General features: G+C 39.9%; 3 protein-coding genes and 1 pseudogene across 9 annotated transcripts; 2 read left to right on the top strand and 2 right to left on the bottom strand.

Moving 5' to 3' along the window:
- Positions 1 to 356: 356 nt before the first annotated feature.
- Positions 357 to 10,583, bottom strand: znf366 (zinc finger protein 366). Of its 3 annotated transcripts, none has more exons than XM_086314744.1 (7): positions 10,492 to 10,583; positions 6,047 to 7,078; positions 5,513 to 5,680; positions 5,045 to 5,195; positions 4,379 to 4,570; positions 1,767 to 1,941; positions 357 to 1,671 (listed from the first exon to the last, which is right to left on the bottom strand). In XM_086314744.1, exons 1-7 carry the CDS (start codon positions 10,563 to 10,565, stop codon positions 1,001 to 1,003), a joined length of 2,463 nt encoding a protein of 820 aa, XP_086170870.1. In that variant the 5' UTR covers positions 10,566 to 10,583; the 3' UTR covers positions 357 to 1,000. The 3 variants fall into 3 exon arrangements, with proteins under 3 accessions (XP_086170870.1, XP_086170871.1, XP_086170869.1); XM_086314745.1 differs by having other exon boundaries at positions 10,400 to 10,545; XM_086314743.1 differs by having other exon boundaries at positions 6,047 to 10,545.
- Positions 10,584 to 12,147: 1,564 nt separating this feature from the next.
- On the top strand, positions 12,148 to 14,140 carry LOC147317613 (isotocin-neurophysin IT 1). Of its 3 annotated transcripts, none has more exons than XM_086314750.1 (4): positions 12,148 to 12,268; positions 12,359 to 12,480; positions 12,763 to 12,967; positions 13,749 to 14,140. In XM_086314750.1, the coding sequence occupies exons 2-4, from the start codon at positions 12,361 to 12,363 to the stop codon at positions 13,892 to 13,894; spliced, it is 471 nt and encodes a 156-aa protein (XP_086170876.1). In that variant the 5' UTR covers positions 12,148 to 12,268; positions 12,359 to 12,360; the 3' UTR covers positions 13,895 to 14,140. The 3 variants fall into 3 exon arrangements, with proteins under 3 accessions (XP_086170876.1, XP_086170877.1, XP_086170878.1); XM_086314751.1 differs by having other exon boundaries at positions 12,149 to 12,268; positions 12,356 to 12,480; XM_086314752.1 differs by lacking the exon at positions 12,148 to 12,268 and having other exon boundaries at positions 12,276 to 12,480.
- A 329-nt stretch (positions 14,141 to 14,469) lies between these two features.
- Positions 14,470 to 15,477, top strand: LOC147317612 (fatty acid-binding protein, liver-type-like; annotated as a pseudogene). Its single transcript, XR_015131866.1, has 4 exons — positions 14,470 to 14,793; positions 14,893 to 15,072; positions 15,207 to 15,299; positions 15,390 to 15,477. The product of XR_015131866.1 is annotated as a fatty acid-binding protein, liver-type-like (transcript).
- Positions 15,478 to 16,698: 1,221 nt separating this feature from the next.
- On the bottom strand, positions 16,699 to 22,237 carry smyd1b (SET and MYND domain containing 1b). 2 transcript variants are annotated; one of them, XM_086314747.1, is made up of 10 exons: positions 22,001 to 22,237; positions 20,932 to 21,108; positions 20,459 to 20,672; positions 20,090 to 20,220; positions 19,861 to 19,899; positions 18,557 to 18,752; positions 17,680 to 17,772; positions 17,432 to 17,595; positions 17,130 to 17,298; positions 16,699 to 17,018 (listed from the first exon to the last, which is right to left on the bottom strand). In XM_086314747.1, the coding sequence occupies exons 1-10, from the start codon at positions 22,120 to 22,122 to the stop codon at positions 16,854 to 16,856; spliced, it is 1,470 nt and encodes a 489-aa protein (XP_086170873.1). In that variant the 5' UTR covers positions 22,123 to 22,237; the 3' UTR covers positions 16,699 to 16,853. The 2 variants fall into 2 exon arrangements, with proteins under 2 accessions (XP_086170873.1, XP_086170874.1); XM_086314748.1 differs by lacking the exon at positions 19,861 to 19,899.
- Positions 22,238 to 22,398: the final 161 nt, after the last annotated feature.

Genomic DNA, 22,398 nt, shown 5'->3' with positions numbered 1-22,398 from the left:
TTTTCATGTAGTATTTCTATTTTCAGTGAGACTTCTGCAACGAGGAGAAACAATGCTTTATTCTGAGTCATACAGACATATGAAGCCTTTGTCTGGGACACCCACTGTGTCCGTCACTGCTGTTTGATCACAACCTAAAAGAGAGAAGGGGAGAGGTGTTTTCTCTTCCTCTTCCTCTGCTTTGAAAGAGAAGCAGGAGGATAGAGGCAAGCTTTCTGAAACTCGCAGCAATCATTTCTCGCTCGGTATGTGCGAGACGGAGAGAATCGAAATTTAGCATCTAGGCTCATATGCTGTAAAGACATTTGCAGCGATGTTTATAAGGCATTTAGTGAGAAAAAGCATCAAGTTTGTGTATTCAAGCTTTTATTTCAGTATTTATTCATCAGAATCATATTCAGATCACCAACATTGCAATAAAACACAGAAATATCTCCAAAAAAGAGCATGTGCATAAAAAACAATCGAGACATAGAATGTAAAAAAACAAAATCATTTTAGCTTTTTTTTTCAATTGTGTCTGTCAAAAACATTTTTCATCCAGTTTTTTGCTGACTTTTAGAACAATATCACACAAACAAGAGTAGAGCATGTACAATGGTGTGATCAGTAACACTTAAAATTTTAATATCACAGATTAGATTCTGAGTCAAACCAGAGTTACATATTTAAGCAACATTTCAAAATGATTTGTAAAAAACTAAAACATTAAATATCTGTTTGCATTTTATTTACATCGCACGTTTCCAGCCAAAGCTTCTGTCAGTCACTATTAATGATAATTTGATATGTTTTTTACATGCAATATTCTTCACAGCTTGTAGTTATTCTTGATTTTTTTGCTCTGGTAATAAACAACAAGTTCATTCGCTGCTACTCACCACCCTTCCCTAATCAGAGATGTTTGGAAGCATGCATATTGTCGTTGCCCTCCAAAACAACCACTTAGTTTTAAACAAGAAACAATGCTACACATTTAATTATCTTCTGAGTCTTTGACTCACTTTTCTTCATGTTTGTCTTCTTCACCGTTTGACCCGTAAACTCTTTGAGCAATGCGCTCGTATTTGTTTGTCTCTTCCACATCGATGGCCTTGTGAAAGTTATCCAACTTTTCTTTTCTTTGTTTTGGTTCATCTAGCTCTAGCTGATGTGCTTCTTCTTCTTCTGAGTCATATTCATATGACTGTCTACGGACCATTTTTTGGCGGCACACCTGCTCACCTAATTCTGCATCTGATTCATAGGATGTCTCGGACTCCAATAGCTGCACCTTGTTACCTCTGGGAACTTTAGATTGACCTTCTGCTACTGACTCCCTCTCAAACGTCTCATCCTCTAAACTTTCCTGGTACTTCTGCTGTTTCTGTCTCTTGCCTTCCCTCGGTTCACCAGGGGATCCCTGCCTTCTTTCCTCCAGCTCAGGGATGTACTGAGCACCTGCTTCCTCGTGGTGGTCTACTTCAGGGCTGTACTGGCTCCTGTACAAACTCTCCTCATCCTCCTCCTCCTGACAGGAGCTTCCCGGGACGCTCTCACCATCAGACTGGGAGAGACGGAGGCTGGGCAGACCCGGGGGTTTCTGGGAGAGGTCAAACGGTTCCTCTTGGCTAAAGTGGGTGAGGAGGTCCATCGGGGTGGTCAGACAGAAACGCCCTCTTTGCCTAAATACTGAAATCACAGGGAGAAAAAAAAGTTACATTTCACAACAAATTTTACTAAAATACATAAACAATATACATCATCAGCAGTGTGTGCACACTTACGTCTCTCATCCAGGCCTCTGTCCATGACACCATGTTTAACCTTCATATGTCTGGTGAGGTTCCCCTTCAGTGTGAACTTGCTCTGGCAGTATAGGCATTTGAAGGGTTTGCTGTCTGAGTGGAGATGCATGTGGCCCATTAGGTTGTGCATCCTGTTGAATTCTTTCCCACAAAGCTGAAAGAGAAGAGAGAGAATACATGTCCAGATATTAGGAACTCATTAAGACCTCGGGTTTAATTTGACACATTATTAACAGTGATGCATAGGCTATGCATCCTGAATCATTCGCAAGGTTTCTCAGGTAAGTACATTTTAATCTCTTGCTTTTATTTCAAGTCATTAAAAAAAATAAGTGAATATTATGTTAACAACCCATCCAGTTGCCAATTTTCTGGCTTGAAAAGTGAAAAGGCCAAGATATTTTTGTATTAAAATTTACATGTTATCAATACAATGTAAAATTCTGAATTCGAATTTTTGCTACAATTTGAATAATATAAACACACACAAGCATTAATACCTTACAAACCTTATAAACTATCTGCAATAAAAATAATATTTTAAGCTCATTTGTAACAGCTGCAGTGGTCAGATGAATGGAGTGATTAAAAACAAAGCATATTTCTCAGATTCAAATTCAAAGTGTAAGAATCGAGTATTAAAGGTGATACTCTAGCTTTTCATCAGTGAGTAAACACTGTGTCCACATCCAACAATAACAGGCAAGCCCTAATTACCTGTTATTTTTCTCTCTACCAGATCTCCTTTGTTAGATGACTAATTTTCTCAGATGCTGAGTTGCAGAGTTTACACGTAATCATGAATGAATGCGAAGTCTTTCAGACATGCATACATACACACATTCTTTCTCCCTCCTTCTATAGTTATTTTCCTCATTTCCTCTCTGTCTTCCCCCCTCACACACAAGCAAGGACACACACACACAAGAAAAACAGAAAGAAAAAGACAGAGAGAGAGAGGAAGCAACACTGAGACAGGGCCAGGAGGAGAACAGGGAAGGGCAACTCCTGTGCTGTCCTTCCTCTGCATTCTTTTTTATAAGGGTGGTCCTTTCCTTCAGGAGGAGAGAGGGACTGTAAACTGTCCAAGAGGACCGTGAGAAAACAGGAAGCTGCCTCCAGCAGCAGAGAAAGCGAGATGAAATCTATTTGCGGGGCTTGTTCTCCGGGGAGGCCAACGGGCCATTGTTAGAGAGGCAGTTTGTGCGGCGATATCCTTCCTATGGACAAGGAGGCTCCCACTCCCATAAGCCTCTCTGCTATCTGGTCATCGTCTCAGTCCTCAAGTTGTACCAAAAACCAAGGTCAAAACAGACAAATTCTTTAACAGCAGCTGCCACTACAAATTACAAGCCTAGTTCCTGGCTGTGATTATCAAGACTTGGTTTGTGTAGCTTGCAAAAAGGGAGACACTTGCATTTTAGATGCCTTTATTTACTCCTTATAGTAAAATAACTGAGTATTAAAGGCATAAAATGAAACTGAAATAGCAACCAGACCTGTAGCTAACAATGACCTGCTGCTTCTCATCTTACTACAGTTCGTGCCTTCTACTGATTACCAGTGAAAGTATGTATTTGCTTCATATGTAAATAAATATATATGTTTTACAGCTTGCATTTTTCTAACAGCTGTTTTATGTTTTTAAGGCCCATTTATGATGTCATGATTTGTGTATTGCTGTAAATGTAATAATAAAATAACATTTTGTCCATTACACACGTGTCTAGCTCATTAACTTAGCTTAGCAAGAAGAGTGGAAATAGCTATCCTCACTCTACCCCCCAAAAATGTTCCACATCAAGCCCTTTGCTACATGGGATTACATTTCAGTGTGATAAGATAAATATTAAACTTTATAAGTCACAGTAGATGGATTTTACTGCTTTCAGACATACCTGGCAAACTGTTTTGCTTCATTTTCTCTTTTTGTTGGAGGCTTAAACTGTGGTTTAGTGATTGCTAACAGCAATTTCATAATGATATCCTACAAATGTGATGTTACACTTTTACCAGTTTGCCCTTTAGAGGAACACTGCTGGAAACTAGCTCAGTCATATGGTGTAGAAACACTGTGGCTCGATTTTGTTGTGATAGGGCAGGAAAGGGCTAGTTTTTTGTCATACTGATAATCCTGTCTTCACTTGGGTTGCCAGTTCTGTGGTTTTCCTGCTGAGGGGAGTGACTTTTTTCTGTGGGTAATTTTTCTATACTTCAGGAAAAAATAAGAGTATCTCTATAATTAAAAAATCTCATTTAAATGAAATAATTGATTCCGACTTCATGGACGCACATATGGACACAAAATGTGCCATACTGACCTCCAACACCTCCAGTTACTAACTGAATACAGAGCAGGTTTTGACAGGCCAGGGAGATGTCATGTCATGTAAGTTAAATTACAAATTTATATTCTTCTTCTCCTATGGACTTTGTCACTCCATAATGAGATCACCTGACAGCGCAGACATGAGTCATACTTACTGAGGCCACTAACGTGCTTTGTCATTCGAACACGTGAACCTTTGGGAAATTTGCTGTACAGAAGGCCAAAAGAAAGAGCCACATCTCACATGCCAAACTCGACCAACCTTGCATTTATAGGGCTTGATGTCCGAGTGGACGATCATGTGAGCCTTTAGAGTCTGTTTCTGGACGAAACTCTTAAAGCACATGTGGCACTGGTAGGCCCGAATGTTGGTGTGGATGAGGACGTGACGCTTCATGTTGGCCAACAGGGTGAATTCACGACCACAGATGCGACACTTGTGCTCCTTCACCCCCTGAAGAACAAGATAACGTGGAAGTAGTGGTGTGAGAAAGACGAGTCATTCTTCTGGTTTGCTTTAGAGAGGCCAGATCGTCCCCTGATAACAAATATGCCAGGCAGTGCCAGTGGAAATGCATTTACATTTATTTACGAAATATAAAATATCTATTTGATGAAACTATCGCTGCTACAGTTGTAAATATAATGGTATAAACAATAAGTTGTGCATTTTAGAGCTTGGGCATGCTAATACAGGACGTGTATAAAGGTGGTTTGTCTAAACTCTAATGCTACTAAAGAATAAAAACTGGATGTTAAGCAGTTAAAAGTAGCTTCAGTCAAAATTCAAGAGGAAACTGCTTCATGGCTGACATTTTTACTATCCAAAATGTAAACTGGGCAAGCTGATAATTCTTGGATGCCATTAAAAAACAAGAGAGAAAAAAAACTTTCAAATTTCATTTTTTAATCCTCATAAACCACCTACTTTATGAGTGAGCGTGTGCTGTTTCAGGTGGTGCGACTGGATGAACTCCATCCCACACTCACTGCAGATATACGGTCTGATGTCTTTGTGTTTCATCATGTGGTTCTGAAGCTGACTGGGATACTGGAAAGTCTTCTGGCACTCTGTACACCTGCACACACAGCAACCAACATTTGCAGTTAGCCTGCTGGAATGTCTCAACAATGTGGGAAATGCATATATAAAAATACACTTTTGTGCCAGGAGTTCCACGAATAATTAATATTGCGCAGAAAATCTGAGGCCATAGCCAGCAAGAGGTTAGCCTCATTTAAAATTAAAAAAAAAAAAAATCTATTTCTTGGAAAGAATTAGTGGATGTCCCCAATGGGTGGAGCTTGAGCTGCTGTGCTAAGCCAACTAACTGCTTACTTTAAACAATAACAAGAATATGAACATAAGAATATGAAAGGAAGGAAATGAGCTCACCTGTACAATGTGGGACCTCGGTGGACGGTCAGGTGCCTCTTTAGCTGTGCCAGTGTGGGGAAGTCTAGACCACACTCCACACATACATTCTCTTGACCTTTTTCATGCTTCAGCTCGTGGGCTCGAAGCTCGCTGGGATAAGCGAAACCTCGACCACACACACTGCAGCTGGAGGTGCAGAAAAAGTGTGAATGAGCAGGAAATCTAGGCATTAAACAGCAGAAACTCTATGCAATATATTGGAATGAGTGGAAATGAAAGTAAAACTGGTGTAAAGCTGGTAAAAAGTAGATTATAAGCCTAATTCTACACAGGAGGCCACTCCACAGGCTGACAAATAGTCCAACTGTATGGAAGTCTAAGGGGAAGGGAACTCAACTGCTAAGGTGATTTGGGTTAGCTTGCGATCGACATCTGTTTGGTTTCACCCCTTATTCATTACCTCCAGCTTCAGAACACCAAGATGGTGACTGCCAAGATACTCAACATCACGATGGCTACCTCTTTGACATATTGTATGTAAAAAAAATTTACCTGTATGGCTTCACGTCACTGTGCTGCATCATGTGTCTCTTCAGGTGGCTGGTCTGGGTGAAGGCCTTGTGGCACACCTGGCACTTGTGGGGCCTCATTCCCTGGTGTGTGAGTAGGTGTGTATGCAGGTGGCTCAGCTGCTTAAATAGCTTCCCACACAGGTGACATCCGTGTGGTTTGATGCCGTTGTGACCCAGGATGTGTGTGACCAGGTTATACTTGGATGTGTAGGACTTCTCACACATTCGACACTTCCATCTCTTCTGGTCTCCGCCAACGTCCACATAGTAGCTGTCATCTACGTGAACATTGAGACCGAGCTTCTCAGCGCTGCTCGTACCACTTCGAGGAGCTCCTTCACGGGCGCTATGACTGGGGCGGAGGTCCTCTCTGGGGTAGAAACCACCAGGGGGGTGGTGCATGATAGGGCCAGGCATAAAGAAGGGGTAAGGGAGAAGGCTGTGGTGGAGAGGTGGGAAGTAGGGCGGGTGAAGAAGCAGAGGAGAGGGTGGCCAGATGGGGGAAGGACTGAGTGGCTCCTGTTTTACCTGCACAGGAAAATTCACATCTGGAGGTCTGTGTTGAAGCTGCAGGCTGTTGAGCTCGATCATGCCAGGGATGGGTTTTGGAGATGGAGACGGAAACGGACGAGGTGGGAGGGAAAAGGGAATGTGTGGCAGGTCCACTGTCTTCTTACTGCGGCTTTCTTCTGCCTCTTCTGCCTCCTTCTCAGGAGATTCACCTCCCTCATGGCCATCTACTTTTAAGGGAGTCCTTTTGCGTTTTTGGGATCCTTCTTTGAGGGTGTAACTGGGGCCAAGCATGGGAAAGAAAAGAGGTGGACTAAAAGCTCTGTAGGCATCTCTGGTGGGTGATATGCTGGGATATCTAGCTGGAGAAAATTTGGGGGGCTGAATAAAGAGCGGAGCTGGGCTTAGGTAGAAACTGCGCTGAGATGTTTGTCTTAGCTCTTCTCGGAGGGGAGGACTTCTTCGCGGTGAGATGCTTACTCTATCTTTTTCCATCTTCTTTCTGCATGAAAAAGGAAAAGAAGTTGTTAAATATCTCCAGTAACAACAGGGAAGAAAGTATTTAATCAAATCTTTTACTAGAGGGAGTCTGTTAAAACTACTTGTGAGCTTACAAAGCTCACTTGATGATGCAGAAGGCAAGCAAGACATGACATAAAAATAAAGGGCTTTTTAGTTCTTCATATAAAATGTGGATCTTTGAAGTTTTCCTTTTAACTTTTGAGTGAGCCTGACAGTTTCATCATAATCACACAGAAAAACTGAAGCATCAAAAACTATCCCAATACTTTATCCAGTATAAAATGAATTTTCTTTCAGGAATTTACAAGAGTAAAAGTCAGGAATTGACTGGTTTAAAGAAGAGTAACAGTAACACGAAGCAAGTCCTGAAACCAGAACCATCTTCGAGTGATTACATGTATTTTCTTCTGCTGCCTTCAAATAATGTGCATTTAGACTTGCATCTGTTCTGTCCTCGCTATATCTTAGAAACTAACACGAACAACCAGTACTAATATCAATGTCGCCAACCACAGTAGAATGCAAGTCAGCAACATTGGTGTGACATCAGTGATACTTGTAACATTTACAATTGCAGGCACTATGTCTGTCTGTGGTGATGACAAGGGTGATGAGAAAATAGAAATATTTGACTAAACTACATTTAAAATGACAATATTAGTCGAACTACTGACAGAAAGAAAGTGTCAGTTTGTTTGTGCAATACATGTGTCATGCATTATATCATACACATACATTTTTTATATATTTCACTTCTGGTCCTTTTAAATAAATATATTAATATGTTCTTCACATGATCCTTTTGTGTTATTATTGGTAGGATCTATTAATATCTATGATGTCTATTAATGTATGTCAGGTTAGAAATTGTTCTGTCATCGTATCGTCTGTGCATTTGAGTTAAATGTACTTTTAACTCAGTTCACAGAATCAAAATCTAGTTGGTTCTGGAATAGTCGCCAATGTTGCTGGGAAAATCAAAAGAGATGTTTGCCTTGAATGCACAGATTGCCTGATATCAAAATAAATTTGAAAGTACAAAGGCTGAACATTTTTAGTTAGTAAGGTGATTACTTTGAAGATTGCTTCTGTTTGAGATTTACCCAGTTAGTATGATGTATTTTTTCAGTGTTACATTTTCCACCCTCTTCTGTTACTATTTCCCCCATCAAGGGCTCAGTTGTAAAACTCTGGTTTCTTGCATTAAAATAGGTATTTTAGCCCTGTTCCCATTATTGACAAGATATCAGTTGTACTATTAGTTGGTGCACATTTGTGTTTTGTTTATCAGGAGATGACAAGTGTATTTCAATTAGCCTGTGAGGAAAATGTTTTTAAAAAATATATATTACATTTGTCCCCAGTATCCACTAGTTTTAAATGTTTCACACATTAACACGTATTTAATGGGACTCTTTATACACTCTTTATAAGAATGACACAATCAGAAATAACTGCTACTGACTACACAAAAAATGCATCCATCTTATCATGCTTTCTTGACATTGATGGGGGAAAACATCATAAAGGTGAAGAAAGGATTTAGCAAAAAACAACGTGGTGCAAAAACAAGCTGGTTAAACCTCAGAAATCTTAAGCAGGAACTCATATCTATGAGGGGCATTGCCATTTTGCAAAATAATACACTGTGAATGACTGGTTTGAAAATCAGTAATATACTTTCCATCATATGCATTTATTTTAATTCTTAATTTGAAAAATAGCAAGTAGCTGTCAAATAAAATCTATACAAATAAGGAAGTAAATAAACTATAAATACCTTACATTTGCTTTCAAGTTCAGTTCTTGCATGTGTTTACTTTCCACCACTGCTTACATATATTTCCAGTTGTAACATTTGGAGAAAGACTTGACAAAAGTGCATCAAATGAAACTGTGTCCTGTTTCTATTTATGACATGAAACCACTTCTCTGAAGATTCCTGAGGAAAGGAATGCAAGCGGACACACACACGCATGCACGGTGTGGCGTTGACACCCACACCTTTCAGGTTTCAACCTGAAACCTTTCACTTCTTCGTTTCTCACAGATCTTCTCCTTGTCTGAAATTAGGAAGTTATCTGTGAGAAGTTCGCCTCTACCTCCTGGCCCCTTTTCGCTTCTCCATCTCTTTTTCTCTGTGCTCTTCATCCTTCTTTTTTTTCTTTTTCTTTTTTGGACTGATAGCCAAAACTTTACTGGAGTTCACTTAAGCAAAATCACAAAACTGCAGTTTGCATCTGTATGATATAGAAATATAGAATAGATGATTGTAATGGATGTAAAGATGAAGATAGTCAGAGGGGAACTATCTTACTTCTGCATGACATTTAAAATAGTGGTGCAGATTAATTCTATTCCTGTTAACACTGTAGTGCTTATCAGTGAGAAACTGCTGAGACCTGTACCAGTCCACTGCTTGCATGACTACAGTTTCCACTTCATGTCTGTCACAGGTTACATACCTGTTGGCTTTTAAAATGTAAACATTTTAAAAATACCCAAGGCTTCAATTTATGAGTATCAAATTTTAAGAAAACACCTGCTACAGTTTCCAGAAATTTAAGGAGACGTCTTACATTTTCTCATTTTTTCTGGCAAAAACTAAAAAAATTGTAGTAACGCAAGTCAAAGAAAAAAATAGCAAAAGCTCGTAATGTGGAGGTTGTAATTCCATCACATTTTGGCATTTTTGCTTGACAAACATTTTAACTGATGAATTGAAAGCAAATGTTGATCTCAAATCAAGGATCAGCTTTCTAAGTATTTCAGCTCAACATCTGCATCCAGCTTTGCATGCATTCTTACAACACAAACGTCATAAAAGCTAATGTGACGATGAAATGAAAACCAGTGAAACTTTGACATTTAAATCCACCTCAACAAATAATTAGCATTTTACTTCTGGAAAAACATTAAAATGACACATTTCTACCAGTAAATTTCCCTTTCTCAGATACATGGATGGAAATTCATAAAAATCAATCTACAGGAATAAAAAAAACAACAACAACAACAAGATGCCAAATGCAAAAACTGGATTTTTCTGCCTCTTTCCAGGATTTTCAAAGAGCCCTAGACGCCTGCTGAAGTTTTGGGTCTCTCCTGGACATTGTCCTGCTCTTTTATCCTCTTCACTACTCTTAGTTAAGTTGCTCTGTGCAGAGACCCCAGCCTGTCCTCGCCACACCACGCATTCCAAACAATCCATTAGACCCGAAGCCCCTCCTCATGTGCCAGTCAGTGCCATGTAAGTGTGTGCTGTGTGCGGTTGCAGCATATGTCTGCGTGTGTAACTTACCAGTTGAGTGTAGCAGAGTGTGTGTGTGTGTGTGTGTGTATTTTCTCTGTGATGCTGGGGCTGAAGTGCTGCTGCAGTAGCTGCTGCTGTACCTGTGCCTCTCTTCTCTCCCTCCTGCTCGCACTGCAACTCTCCTGACAATGAGCCGCCTGTCCACGGATAGCATTTGAACTGACTTAAGAAAGAGAACAGGAACAATCACTTTGTTCTCATTTTTCAGATGAGTACCTTCGGAGAGAAGGAAGGAAGGGAGGGGAGAGGAAGTCAACAAGCCTAGTGCCTTCCTGCAGAAAAATAAGGAAACACTAGATAGACATCTCTATTTCTCTATGAAATAGGGATTTGCATAGCCTTTGGAGGAATGTGGGGAGGAGGGTGCTGATGTTTCACTTGAAAACAGCACAATTTCTAGGTTTAATAGCTGCAAAGTGACATATCATGATGGAAGATAGCAATGCTTTCCATTAATCCAGCTCAATGAGATGTATCTTAAAACTGGCTGTTTTCATATTTATAAGCAAATAAGTATCTTTTTTTAAATAGATAAAATAGAACATTTCTTGAGCTTATGAAATAAATATTGTCAAAGGTTCTTGATTGTTATGTACATGTTCATCACAGATTGCCAGGGAGACACTGCAATGTGTAATATATCACATTACAGGAGAAAAAACATGTGAGACATGATGTGTTTTATTTTCTTTTTTCTTTTGAAATTGTATTTTTTCATGCATTGTGTGTGTTGCTCTGGTAATCAATTGCAGGATCACCTTAATCAGTTTTCCCATTATTTTCTCCACTTCCCACAAAACACGTGGCAGATGGAAACAGCAGCAATGAAAAATGTACAAATAGATGACATGCGTCAGCACAGCCACTAGGAGGCAGGAGTGGCCTATCTGTCTACAGTGCCACTTTATTGTCCTGTTTGTCATCATATAGCGTTTGTAGCTACCTGTCTCTGGTTGTGAAATCTGAGTAAATTAACATCCCACGCGTCTCTGTTGGCACAGAAGTTTTTGAACAATGACGATGCTAGCCGCTTTTTAATTGAGATGAGGTGGCAGTTAGTAAATCAGGAGGGAGCTGCAGTAATTGAGCTCATATCATTGAAACGGTGAAACTGTCTTTTATGAGATGTGGCCAATCATTAGCTGTGTTAATTAGCTCATGAGACCAATTAACCTCGGCCCTGGACAATGTGTGCATCAATTCCTCTGAGGAATTAAGGACTTTATTAATAGAAAGGGAAATTTTCAGGTGTGCATATGTGTGTATATACGTTTGTGGGTATGTGTGTTTCTTGCTTTGTTGTCGAGTTTGTTTACAAGCTCTGCAAGAAGCATTGCTTACCGACATGGTGGCTCAGCAGGCCAGAAATGTTCTGTCAACCTTTAAAACCAGCTTTTTCACTCTCTCCTGACCTCCCAGGGGTAGTAATAAAAAGTTGAATCCTTAAAATTAACTTTTTTTTGTTCTTTAAAAAAAAATTAAACTGGTGCTACCCTCTTGTCCCGTCCTGCTTTGAATAATTTCATCGCTGCCTGCTCTTCTTGACCTCTCTGACTTTCCTAACATCTCTAACATGCACGGTCACGCAGCAGGAGCCCTTAACTAATGATCTCCAATAGGAAGAAGCAAACCAGGCCACACAATTACCAGGCCCTTTGACCTGGCCCACACAGTGGTCAGCTTCATCTGCTAAGGTGATTAAAAAGGCCTCATTAAGGATTTCTAAGTGGCTTTTAAGTTTCTGTGTCACTCTCAAAAGGTGCTTTGGAAGTATATAAGACACACCAGCAACACCGTATGAGACAGAGAAGTCAGCAGTCATCCAAGAGCAACCTAAAGAGGAACTTGAGCTAACAAGTGTGTACATTTGCTCTCCGTGAAGCGTGGATTTTGTGGTCAGCCTTACTAAGTGTTTTTTTCTCTGTTTTTCTCTTCCATTCTTAGCAGAAATGACCGGAGCTGCTGTGTCTGTGTGCCTGCTTTTTCTCCTGTCTGTATGTTCAGCGTGTTACATCTCCAACTGCCCTATCGGAGGAAAAAGGTCCATAATGGATGCACCACTGCGCAAGGTAAGCTCAATCAGTCAGTCAATAGGTCTTTAACTTTGCAGCTTTTGAAGCTTCTGACAATATTATTAGCAAACTGGCACATGTTTCTCTTCATTCATTTATTCAGATAATGCAAAGCCTAAAGAGAGATTTAGGTGACATGCATGTGAAAAACTTGGGTCAGGGGCCAAAACCATCAGAAAGAAAATACAAACTGAGAAAGCCTAAAAATGCTTTATAAGGTAGTAAATTATGGTGACGTTCAAAGCAACACCAAAAATAATCATCTGTTTCAACCTCTAGTGCATGTCGTGTGGCCCCGGAGACAGAGGCCGCTGCTTCGGGCCAAGTATCTGCTGCGGGGAAGGTCTTGGTTGCCTGCTCGGCTCCCCGGAAACAGCTCACTGTGTGGAGGAGAACTACCTGCTCACCCCCTGCCAGGCAGGAGGACGACCCTGTGGTTCTGAAGGAGGACGCTGTGCTGCTTCAGGACTCTGCTGTGATGCAGGTCAGAAAATCCTGATGTAAATATAAGCAGTAGTAAAAGGAGTATTTTAGTCCTTTATTGAAGTAATTAATACCACTACTATTTGCAGAATAATCCTGCAAACTAAAGCAAATAGCAGAGAAGTACTATATTAGCAATATTTGCTTAAAGTACAAGACAGCAAAGTTTATAGTTTAAGCTGATCAGTCAAGCGGATTGTAATTATTATATTTACAGCTGGGTGGCTTGTTCTGTGTAAGCATACATCCTATTTTATAAGCTAATTACATCTGACTTGATAAAGGCACAGTATCTAGAGTAAACAACATGAAGTAAAAAGTATAAATTTTCCTCTAAAATGTAGTGAAGTACAATTATAAAGTGCTATAACATTGAAAAACTTTAGTGGGGGTTATCAGGTACAAGCACTTGATTGATTCATGAAATTGTGCAGTCTCTATTCCGGTCCAAGGTTCAGCATAGCTAAACCTGCAGAAGTCAAAGATTCTCTAGTGTAAACATGATGACTTTCATCCAAACCTGAAGTTGTAATCATTGTTGTTTTTTTGTTGTTTTATATAATGTAAGGAATAATGCAAGAATTATAAATCTTATTCCTAATAGAGCTCTGCATGCTTTAGTATACTACTTTGGTCATGATGATTTACCTAATTTACCCTACCCTGCTCTTTAAGGGTCCATGAATACAGGTCACAAAGACTGATAACAACAGATCATAAAGTGTAGACGATGACCATTTTTGGTAATAACTCCTTCTGATTTGTTCTTAACCCTGCCTCAGAGAGCTGCACCACAGATCAATCCTGCCTTATCGAGGAGGAAGGAGATGAACAAACCAGCCAGTTCAATGGCAGCGACCCCGGTGACATCATCCTCAGGCTCCTGCATTTGGCTGGCCACAGTTCTCCTCATCGAGTCCACCAATGAGCTGCTCTTGACGTCAAGGTCTCACTGCAAGCTCTCGAGCTGTAGGGATTAAATGGGACTTGTAGTTCACATAGTTGTGTTTTTATGTTTGTTGTCATGATGCTGGTTTTGCTCTTTTCCCCTGCAGTACTTCTGTAGAGTGCCTTTGTCAATATAGCCTATTTTTATGTATGAAATTAGGGGTGAATACTTGTTGTGGTCATCCTGTTATCTGCATGTTGAAATAAAGTTTGAAGAGAGTATAAAGTGCTGTCGTTTTCCCTGACCTGATTAAGTCTTGTGTGTAAAATTACAGTATTTCAAACCTTCCAAATACTTTTCCTTATAAGACAGCTTGAACCGTATTAGGGCATTGTGTTTGGCAAACAAATATACAAAGCCCACAAGAGTCTTTATCTTTCAGATAATCCTCCAAAGTATCTCTGGCAAATTCAAATGATCCCCACATGATGGTGTGTGTGTGTTTTTGTGGCAACTCTGGTGACACAATATCCCTGTTGCAACAGTTGGGACTATTATCTCATAGGCTGTTCACCTTTGATCCAATTTTGTTTCGGTTAACTTTGCAGTCAGTCCACTTTGGTTCTCTGTGTCCTTCTATGGGCATGCATAGAAGGGCACAGAGCATGCAACAAAGCAGTAAACAAATAAACACAGCATGCTGAAGACTTTTGTCTTTTATCTCTCTGCCCGCCCATCTTTTGCGAGCAAGCTGGAAGTAGTGAAGTAGGGACTTTCCTTAATTTCAGGCACCTGAGGTTAAAGATTGATCCGCTGTAGCTTGAGAATATAAAAGAGGCAGATACTTTCTTTACCTTCACTGCCTGCCAACATGTCTTTCTCTGGAAAATACCAGCTTGAGTCTCGGGAGAACTTCGAGCCTTTCATGAAGGCTGTTGGTAAGAGTTGTGCAAAACTAATAAGCTTCCTGCACTGAATGAACTGAAATAACAATTTATCTGACCAATGCTTTCCAAACTTTTTGCTTTCTGCCACAGGTTTGTCTGATGAGATCATTCATCATTCAGAAAATCAAAGATCTTAAGAGCACCTCTGAGATCGAGGAGAATGGTGACACCTTCAAAATGACATTCACAACTGGCGCAAATGCCATCGTCAGCAATTTCACTATCGGACAGGAGGCTGAACTACTGTCACCCACTGGAGAGAAAGTCAAGGTAAGCCAAGATACTTAACTTAATTCTACAGGAAACACAATTATGACAACTAAAACACTTATAACGCATTTGGTCTGCATTAAATGTTATAGTTGATCACTGAGCCTAATCTTCATTTATCATGCTTGTTGAAGGGAGTGGTTCAGCGTGAAGGCAATAAGCTGAAGACCACCCTGAAGAACATTCTGTCTGTCACGGAACTGGTGGATGCAAACACACTCGTTTCAGTAAGTAGTTTTTCTGACTTTCTTTTCTTTAAAGTCTTCCTTGTTGATTAACTAGCTGGTATTTAATGCATTTTGTTCTTCTCCTTGTAGACACTGACTCTTGGAAACATTGTACACAAGACGACAAGCAAACGCATGTAACTTTCTATACATGATAATAAAAGGAGGGTGAAAAAAAGCAACTGTGTCATGGTTTGACTTGTATGTGTTCAGCAGGCTGTTGTTAAATGCTTCATTTGGGTTTACACTGAACAAGCTCCAGTTCCTCAGCTGGTTTAAAAAATACTCCCAACTAGTTAATTTGGGGGCTTTTGGTTTCAGAAATTTCGCTTGCTTGTGGGTTTTAATAAAAAATAAATAAAAAAAAACTTTATTTAAACAAATATAAGCAGTAACATGGTAACGGTAATAGGTTCCCAGTTGAAAAAGGTAAACAAAGTGTGGGGAATACATAATACCAAGAGGTGAAGTGGAAAAATCAAAGGAAAAAAAATAACATAATAACCTGAAATTGACAAGAACAGTCAAAAATTAGTTTAAACCTTTACAAAAAATCCTGTGCAGAAAACGTATTTCGTTTAATTGATAATGCAGTATTTGTCTAATAATTTCCACGCCTTATGTAATATATGAGGCTTACAGTACATGGACTTGAAGTGTATTTCTAATTTGTTGGGGCAAAGGTGAAAGTTGATGCGATTGTGACATTTTTGCAACTTTGTCAGACTTTCCTGCAAAATGTGGAGGCTGTGAAGAGTTAAGTATAAAAGATGCTTTCATTGACGATGTCTACTTCCTAGTGAGTGGTAACAAATAACTTGATGAATGTAACCCGGGATACTCAAAGACCTTGCTTGAATCTAGCTGAATGCTGGCACAACACTAGAATGTCTGGCTTTGTCAAAAATGGAGATTTAGGAGACTTTGAGGCACTTTGAAGCTGCACTGTAAATATTTACAGCTTACAGACAGGAACTTAGTTAAAGCCCTTATACCAAATTTGGCATCCAGCTTACGTTGGTGATTAGCCCAGGATCTGCAAGACAGTTAGATTTTTTTTTAATTTTTATAAAATAAAACTATCAAAACATCAGTGTGCATCTTTATCTGTGCAGTCAAAGATCAGTTAAGCTAGCAACATCTTCTGGTAATGTAAAACTTTACACTGGGTTAAAGTGCGACATACTGTCATTGCATTTCTTGTACTCTATCTTTTGACCTTATGTAGTGTCACAGCAAACACCAAAGGATGTGGGTCTATTTGATGTACAGGTGCACTAACTTAAGCCTGTTTTGTTTTTGTTTTTTTAAGTTTTATGAGGGCAGAGATAGTAGTGCTTTTTACTTTATAATTCACTCCTGTGGTTGGATTTTGCATCTTCAAAGCAAACTCACAAGGTCAAGACATCTTTTTTAATGAAAAGACATATTTCCCTGAAAAACTAAGTGATGCAGAAAATGGTCATGTGACTAAATGGCTAGGCTAACATCAACACTCTGAAAGCTGTTAACAGTAAACAACAGGGTGGGGCTCTCCTGATTGCTGTCATGTGATCACTTCCTCCGGTGGAAGAGATTTTTGATTCCCTCCTCCACAGACTTGGGCTCGTGCATCATGGTCATGGGTTTGTTCTTCAGAGCTGCCTCTCTCATACTGTGATAAACATACTCATTCTGTTTGAACATCCTCAGCTCCATCTCTGTCTGAATGCGCATCGCCTGTGAAGAAATCAGAACAGAAACATCAGCACTCAGTGGGCCAGGAAAATTTTTATTTCTATTAAAAAGTTTAAGGAGACCTAATTTGAATAATTTTAAGGTGACGCTTACATCAAGGTCCTTAGTGATGGGATGTGTTGGACCATGGGTAACCATGAGAATGGCGTAGGCCTTGCAGATCATCCCATGTGCAACCTCAATCTGCCCAGCCTGCCAGTGGGTCACTCCTGCTCTCATGGCAGCCATACCAAGAGCAGCATTGTTCGGGTGGTACAGCTTCCTGTTAGAGGGATGAGACTCGATTTGTGTTGTGTTTTTAACCTTTTCAAGCTGACAACCTGTTCTTTCTATCAACATTAGATAAATTATGCTCATGGGTATAACAGGAAAATCCTCTGTATTTTCACACTTACATGTATCCCTCCACCATCTTCCGGGCGTAATCTGCAGCATCATCAAAGTACTGCAGGTAAGCTTGAACCTCGCTCATTGTGCTCCACATCCTCAACAGGTAGATGTGAGTGTCTGCCAGAACCGGCTCTGTCTTCTCAATGCACTCCCTGCAGATTTTCACAACCTGAAGAGACGAACCGCAATAAGAAAGATTACACAGTATCAAAAAAAACCATTTTTTTTTCATTTAAGTGATTTGATACAATACCTCATGGTAGTCACCATTTAATCGAGCCTTTTCCATCTTCTCTAGCATCTGAAAGCAATAATCTGTTGCCTCTTTCACTTGTTCCTCTGAAGGCTAAAACATTGGACAGATTTTGGGTCAAGTATTAAAAAGTGACAAAGAAATGTGCGGAAAAAAAATGTTTCAGAGTTATTTAGGTAAGACTGCAGGTAAGACTTTCTAGAATTATAAAACAGAAAGTCTGGTTATTTTTATCCCTAAAAGGACCTTTGACCTGCTGGTGACACACACAGGATGTTTGATTACAACAAACAAGATTTACTTTGTTAGAATTTTAATTACGTTTCCACATTATTATTATTAGGTAGCCAATCTGGCGCTTCAAAATAGATGTGGCCAGTTTTTCAGACTTATCCTGTTAAACACAGAAACTCCTTAAACATTTTTTTGTGCTAATAGCTACTGGCAAGTTATTTATAACTTGTGACACACCCGTGTATAGTCTATAAAAGCACACAGAGCTCATTAGTGTTACAACAGCAGTACATAGATTCAGATTACATCTAGCAGTGTCTCTCACTTCTGAGACTTTCAGTGATGTGACAAACATTTATGTGTATTTGGCACTGAAAGCTGGATATAAACTTTATTAAAAAATAAAACAGAAAAGAAAGTAAGTAATTAAAATTAATCAGCAAATCAAGTTGAAATTGGTTATTTCTTCTAATAGCTGTTTCTCAAAAGCAGGTTTGAATGCACAGAAGACTGAATCCACTTGAGACTTATCTTTGCTTAAAATAGTCTCTGTGTGACTGCTTCTCATGTTTCTCGCCTGTTCTTATCAGTTCTAAACGCAGTGGGGGGTGTTTGGTTAAACTGGAGACAAGCGAACACTAACCTTGACTCCGTCCTCTTCCCTTCCCCCAATCTTCATGTCATCTTTAATTCGGTTCTTGCAGTCCTCACACGTGCAGTCAAAGAAATATTGTGTTTTCAGCAGCCTCTGTCGCTCCTCTGACAGATTCAAGAAGTCCACATAGGCGACTGTCAGCTCCTCGCCTTCTGCAATCTTACCCAAAGCACGCAGCTCGATCCTGGGGATGAGAATCACAGTCAAACACGAGCAGAGATGTGGAAACACATGCTTTGTGATTGAGTTTGCGATGGTGAAATCCTGTTCCACAGCGTGGCTTTCAGTCCAGTTGAAGGACTGATCCTTCAACTGAGTGAGATATTAGTGAGTGTCGGTTTATTTCTGGGTGGCTGTAGCTCAGGTGGCAGAGCAGGTCAGCCCCTAATCAGAAGGTCGGTGGTTCGATCCCAGGCTGCATCCTGGCTGCATGCCAAATATCCTTGGGCAAGATACTAACCCCGTGTTTGCCTACTGGTGGTGGTCAGAGGGCCCGGTGGCGCCAGCCTCGCCTCTGTCAGTGCGCCCCAGGGCAGCTGTGGCTACAATGTAGCTTGCTATCACCAGTGTGTGAATGTGTGTGTGAATGGGTGAATGACTGAATGTAGTGTAAAGCGCTTTGGGGTCCTATGGACTAGAAAAGCGCTATACAAATGCAGGCCATTTACCATTTCACACAGCACTTAAGTGGCAAAACATTTCACGTATATCTGGTTCATTTTCTTTAATTTGTTGTAAAGTTAGTTTCAATTTCAGTCTCCTTGCATAACATGCAAAACGGTAATAATCGGTTTTATCTAACAAAAAGGTTGTATTTATATGAAAATGCTCTTTTTGTCTTATTTTACTTTGGTGTTATGCTGAGTTAAAGGTGAAACAATAAGGAAAATGTGGTATAAAAGGTAGAAGCTACTACTACACTCACACACGGCAATCTGTGTTGGTGTGACGGACAGACGCACAAAGTGACACACCAGCTGCATTCGAATAAAACTTTGTGTGGACACGACAAAGGTTTTTTCGGGCGAAGAAATATGAGATAAGAAAAAGTTAGCAGCCTTTTGTTACACTAAACAAGCCATTTAAAGGGTTAGAGCATTCAAGTAGCACATGTGAACATGTATTGAGGTGATATTCGAGTCACATCAAACATGCAGTGCTCACCACAGAACACTGCTCGCTGATAAAAAAATATTTTACAACAGATTGTTAAGTGTAATGATTTGTTTAATGACAGAGTCTAAAGGGTGCTCTAATAATAAACTTCAAAGGCTCAGGATGAGGCAACGCACCTCCGTTGAGAATGAAACATAGTATTCACAGCCGATTGACTGAAAGACAAACAGGAAGCAGTTTTACACCAAGTGACACCCAACACACACACATTCACACGTAACAGCACATAAACGTGCACAGAAGCTCTGAAAACGTTAAGTATTTTTCACTTTTTAATCAATTTTGAGGAATTTGGAGCTGTAGATAACAATGAGTTGTCATGAAGAGTATTTTTTGTTAACTTACTTGCCGTGGTTGAGGATTACGGTGCAGTTGGGCCAGCAGTCATGGTTCACTAGACACAAGTTGGGGAAAAGACCAACTCCTACTGCCTGGAGACCCCTCTGGTCACTCACACTGAAGCCGTTACAGTTGATCTGGAAAAAAAGGCAATCTTTGATGTGAACATGCATACATGTTGTCCATATAAGACTGCTACAGGTAAATAAAACAAATGTAAATATTCAAGGCTGCATGGCAGCTGTGAATCAAGGCATTAAGTGCAGAAACAGTGTTGTCTCAGGTGAACTGTCTTATTTATGAATCAGGTTTTCCTACTAAAGACTTTACTTTAAAAAAAACTAACAAATATATGTTTTAGTCATTTAAACGCACCACTCCAAATATGTGTGAGATATCATCAATTGTGTGCTGTTTGCTGTTATGGGGCCAGTAGTCCAGGAAGTTGTGAATGTCCACTTTCAGCTCCTTCAAGTCGTCCTCTGGCATGTCGGCAATGTGGTCCTCCAGCTCGTCCAGCGTGGTCAGCTGCATGTCAGACACCGTGCTCCCCTCCTTGTCGAGGCGCCACATAATGCGGGCCACCACACTGACCACACAAATGAGCAATGGAGAAATGGACGTGTAAAGTCAAATCCACATTATCTTTAAATTACTTTTGAAGTGTATTAACATTTACTGCTTTATAGCATACAAGTGCCTATTTAAATTACTTTTGAAGTGTATTAACATTTACTGCTTTATAGCATACAAGTGCCTATTTAAATTACACATTTGTTGTCCTATAGTAAGTAATAAAGACTAGCCAGTCTTTTTTATAGCACTTATTTCCCTTTCCATCCACTTACCGGATGTTCTCATTTGGTACTTTGCCATAAGCTTTGATGGCGCTACATTCTAGCTTGTGCTCTGCCCAGCCTGCACGCTGGCAGGTTCGGTCACAATAATGTGCAAATTTACACTGGCCGCACCGCTGCAGCTTCTCTTGTCTTCGGAAACAGCTGTGGCAAATACGCTCTGCTAGACTGCAGAGGAAGAGAAGAAAGAAAACAAGGATAGGCGTCATAATTTAAAATCTGTAGCACACGCATACGACACTCAGTTATCATTTAAAGAGCAGCACTTGCACCTGCTTTGATAGTTCACTCTTTCATGTTTAACTAAAATTGCACCAATAATAATTAGTGTTCACAGCTTTCATCAGTGAGTTGAAGAAGTACTAAAAACACTAATACAAGTGGACTTTGACCGGAGATTATTTTGACCCATTTAGTTAACTGTTATAAAACTCATAATGATTGCTTGTATGGAAATTAATACTAGGATAATCTGCACTTCTGAGATAGAGAAGAACTGATATTAAGGCAGTCAAGTTTGGCATTGTGTGTTAGAAGCACAATTTTAAAAGTACTGTGCACTTAAATTCTTGTTTAGAGGCTTTTAGAAACATTAAAATGTAATATTTTGAAATTATAATGTAGGCTAATGATGGGTAATAAAGCAAAAATTTGTTTTGCTATTAAGTCTATGATACAGAAGCAGAAACCTCTGACTACAGCTGTCACACAGTCCACCACAAACAACACTGAAAACAAGACATTGTGTAAATGTGGACTTTTCTTCAGATTCTTCCACATAGTTAATGTTATGAGGGTTTGCTTGATAAGGCTGAGTCGCTACAAGTGGCAAGGCACCATACTCTAAGGAAACTGCTTTTATTCCACTAAAATAAGTAAAAATCAGCAGTATAGCTTTCCAAAATATAAAAACACAACGTGCTCTGGTTAATTTCTAATTACAGACTAACAAAAGGCCAGAAAATCCATTATTCACATGTTCAAATATCCCATAAAGACTGCATTTGAAGGCATCCCTATCAATGACCATCCACACCCACAACTTACATCCTCACCTTACCTGTCAAAGACAACAGCTGCAATACTGGCCTCGGAAAAAATTACATCTCCTGCCCAAAACTCCTTTGTTGCCTTTAACCCTCTCCCCTTCCCAGGCGAGTCAAATATTGCCACGGTCTCCATTGTAGGTGCGCCGGATTCTGAGACTCTGGTGAATGGATGATGGTCTGAGTGGATGAGAGAAGACTTAGTGTAGGACCTCCAATCTGTGCCTGTGTTCTTCAGTGACTGTACATTCCTCACCCAAGTTACTAAAATAGCCGAGCACCTCTTGAACTGTACCAACAGATGCAGAAGACGGGTTGGTTGGTGTTTTGTCTCTTTAGTTAAGTGAGAAATTAAAAGTCTTCAGCGGGCAGGCTTGTCAATAAAACCAGTTATCTTTGTGCGAAAGTAACA

The sequence above is a fragment of the Aulonocara sp. 'chitande type north' Nkhata Bay genome, linkage group LG12 (genome assembly GCF_057382095.1).
Source record: "Aulonocara sp. 'chitande type north' Nkhata Bay isolate Kocher_YH1m ecotype deep benthic linkage group LG12, A_spYH_male_GT1.1, whole genome shotgun sequence".
Classification (NCBI taxonomy): Eukaryota; Metazoa; Chordata; class Actinopteri; order Cichliformes; family Cichlidae; genus Aulonocara; species Aulonocara sp. 'chitande type north' Nkhata Bay.
This window is presented reverse-complemented; position numbering and strand designations above follow the sequence as displayed.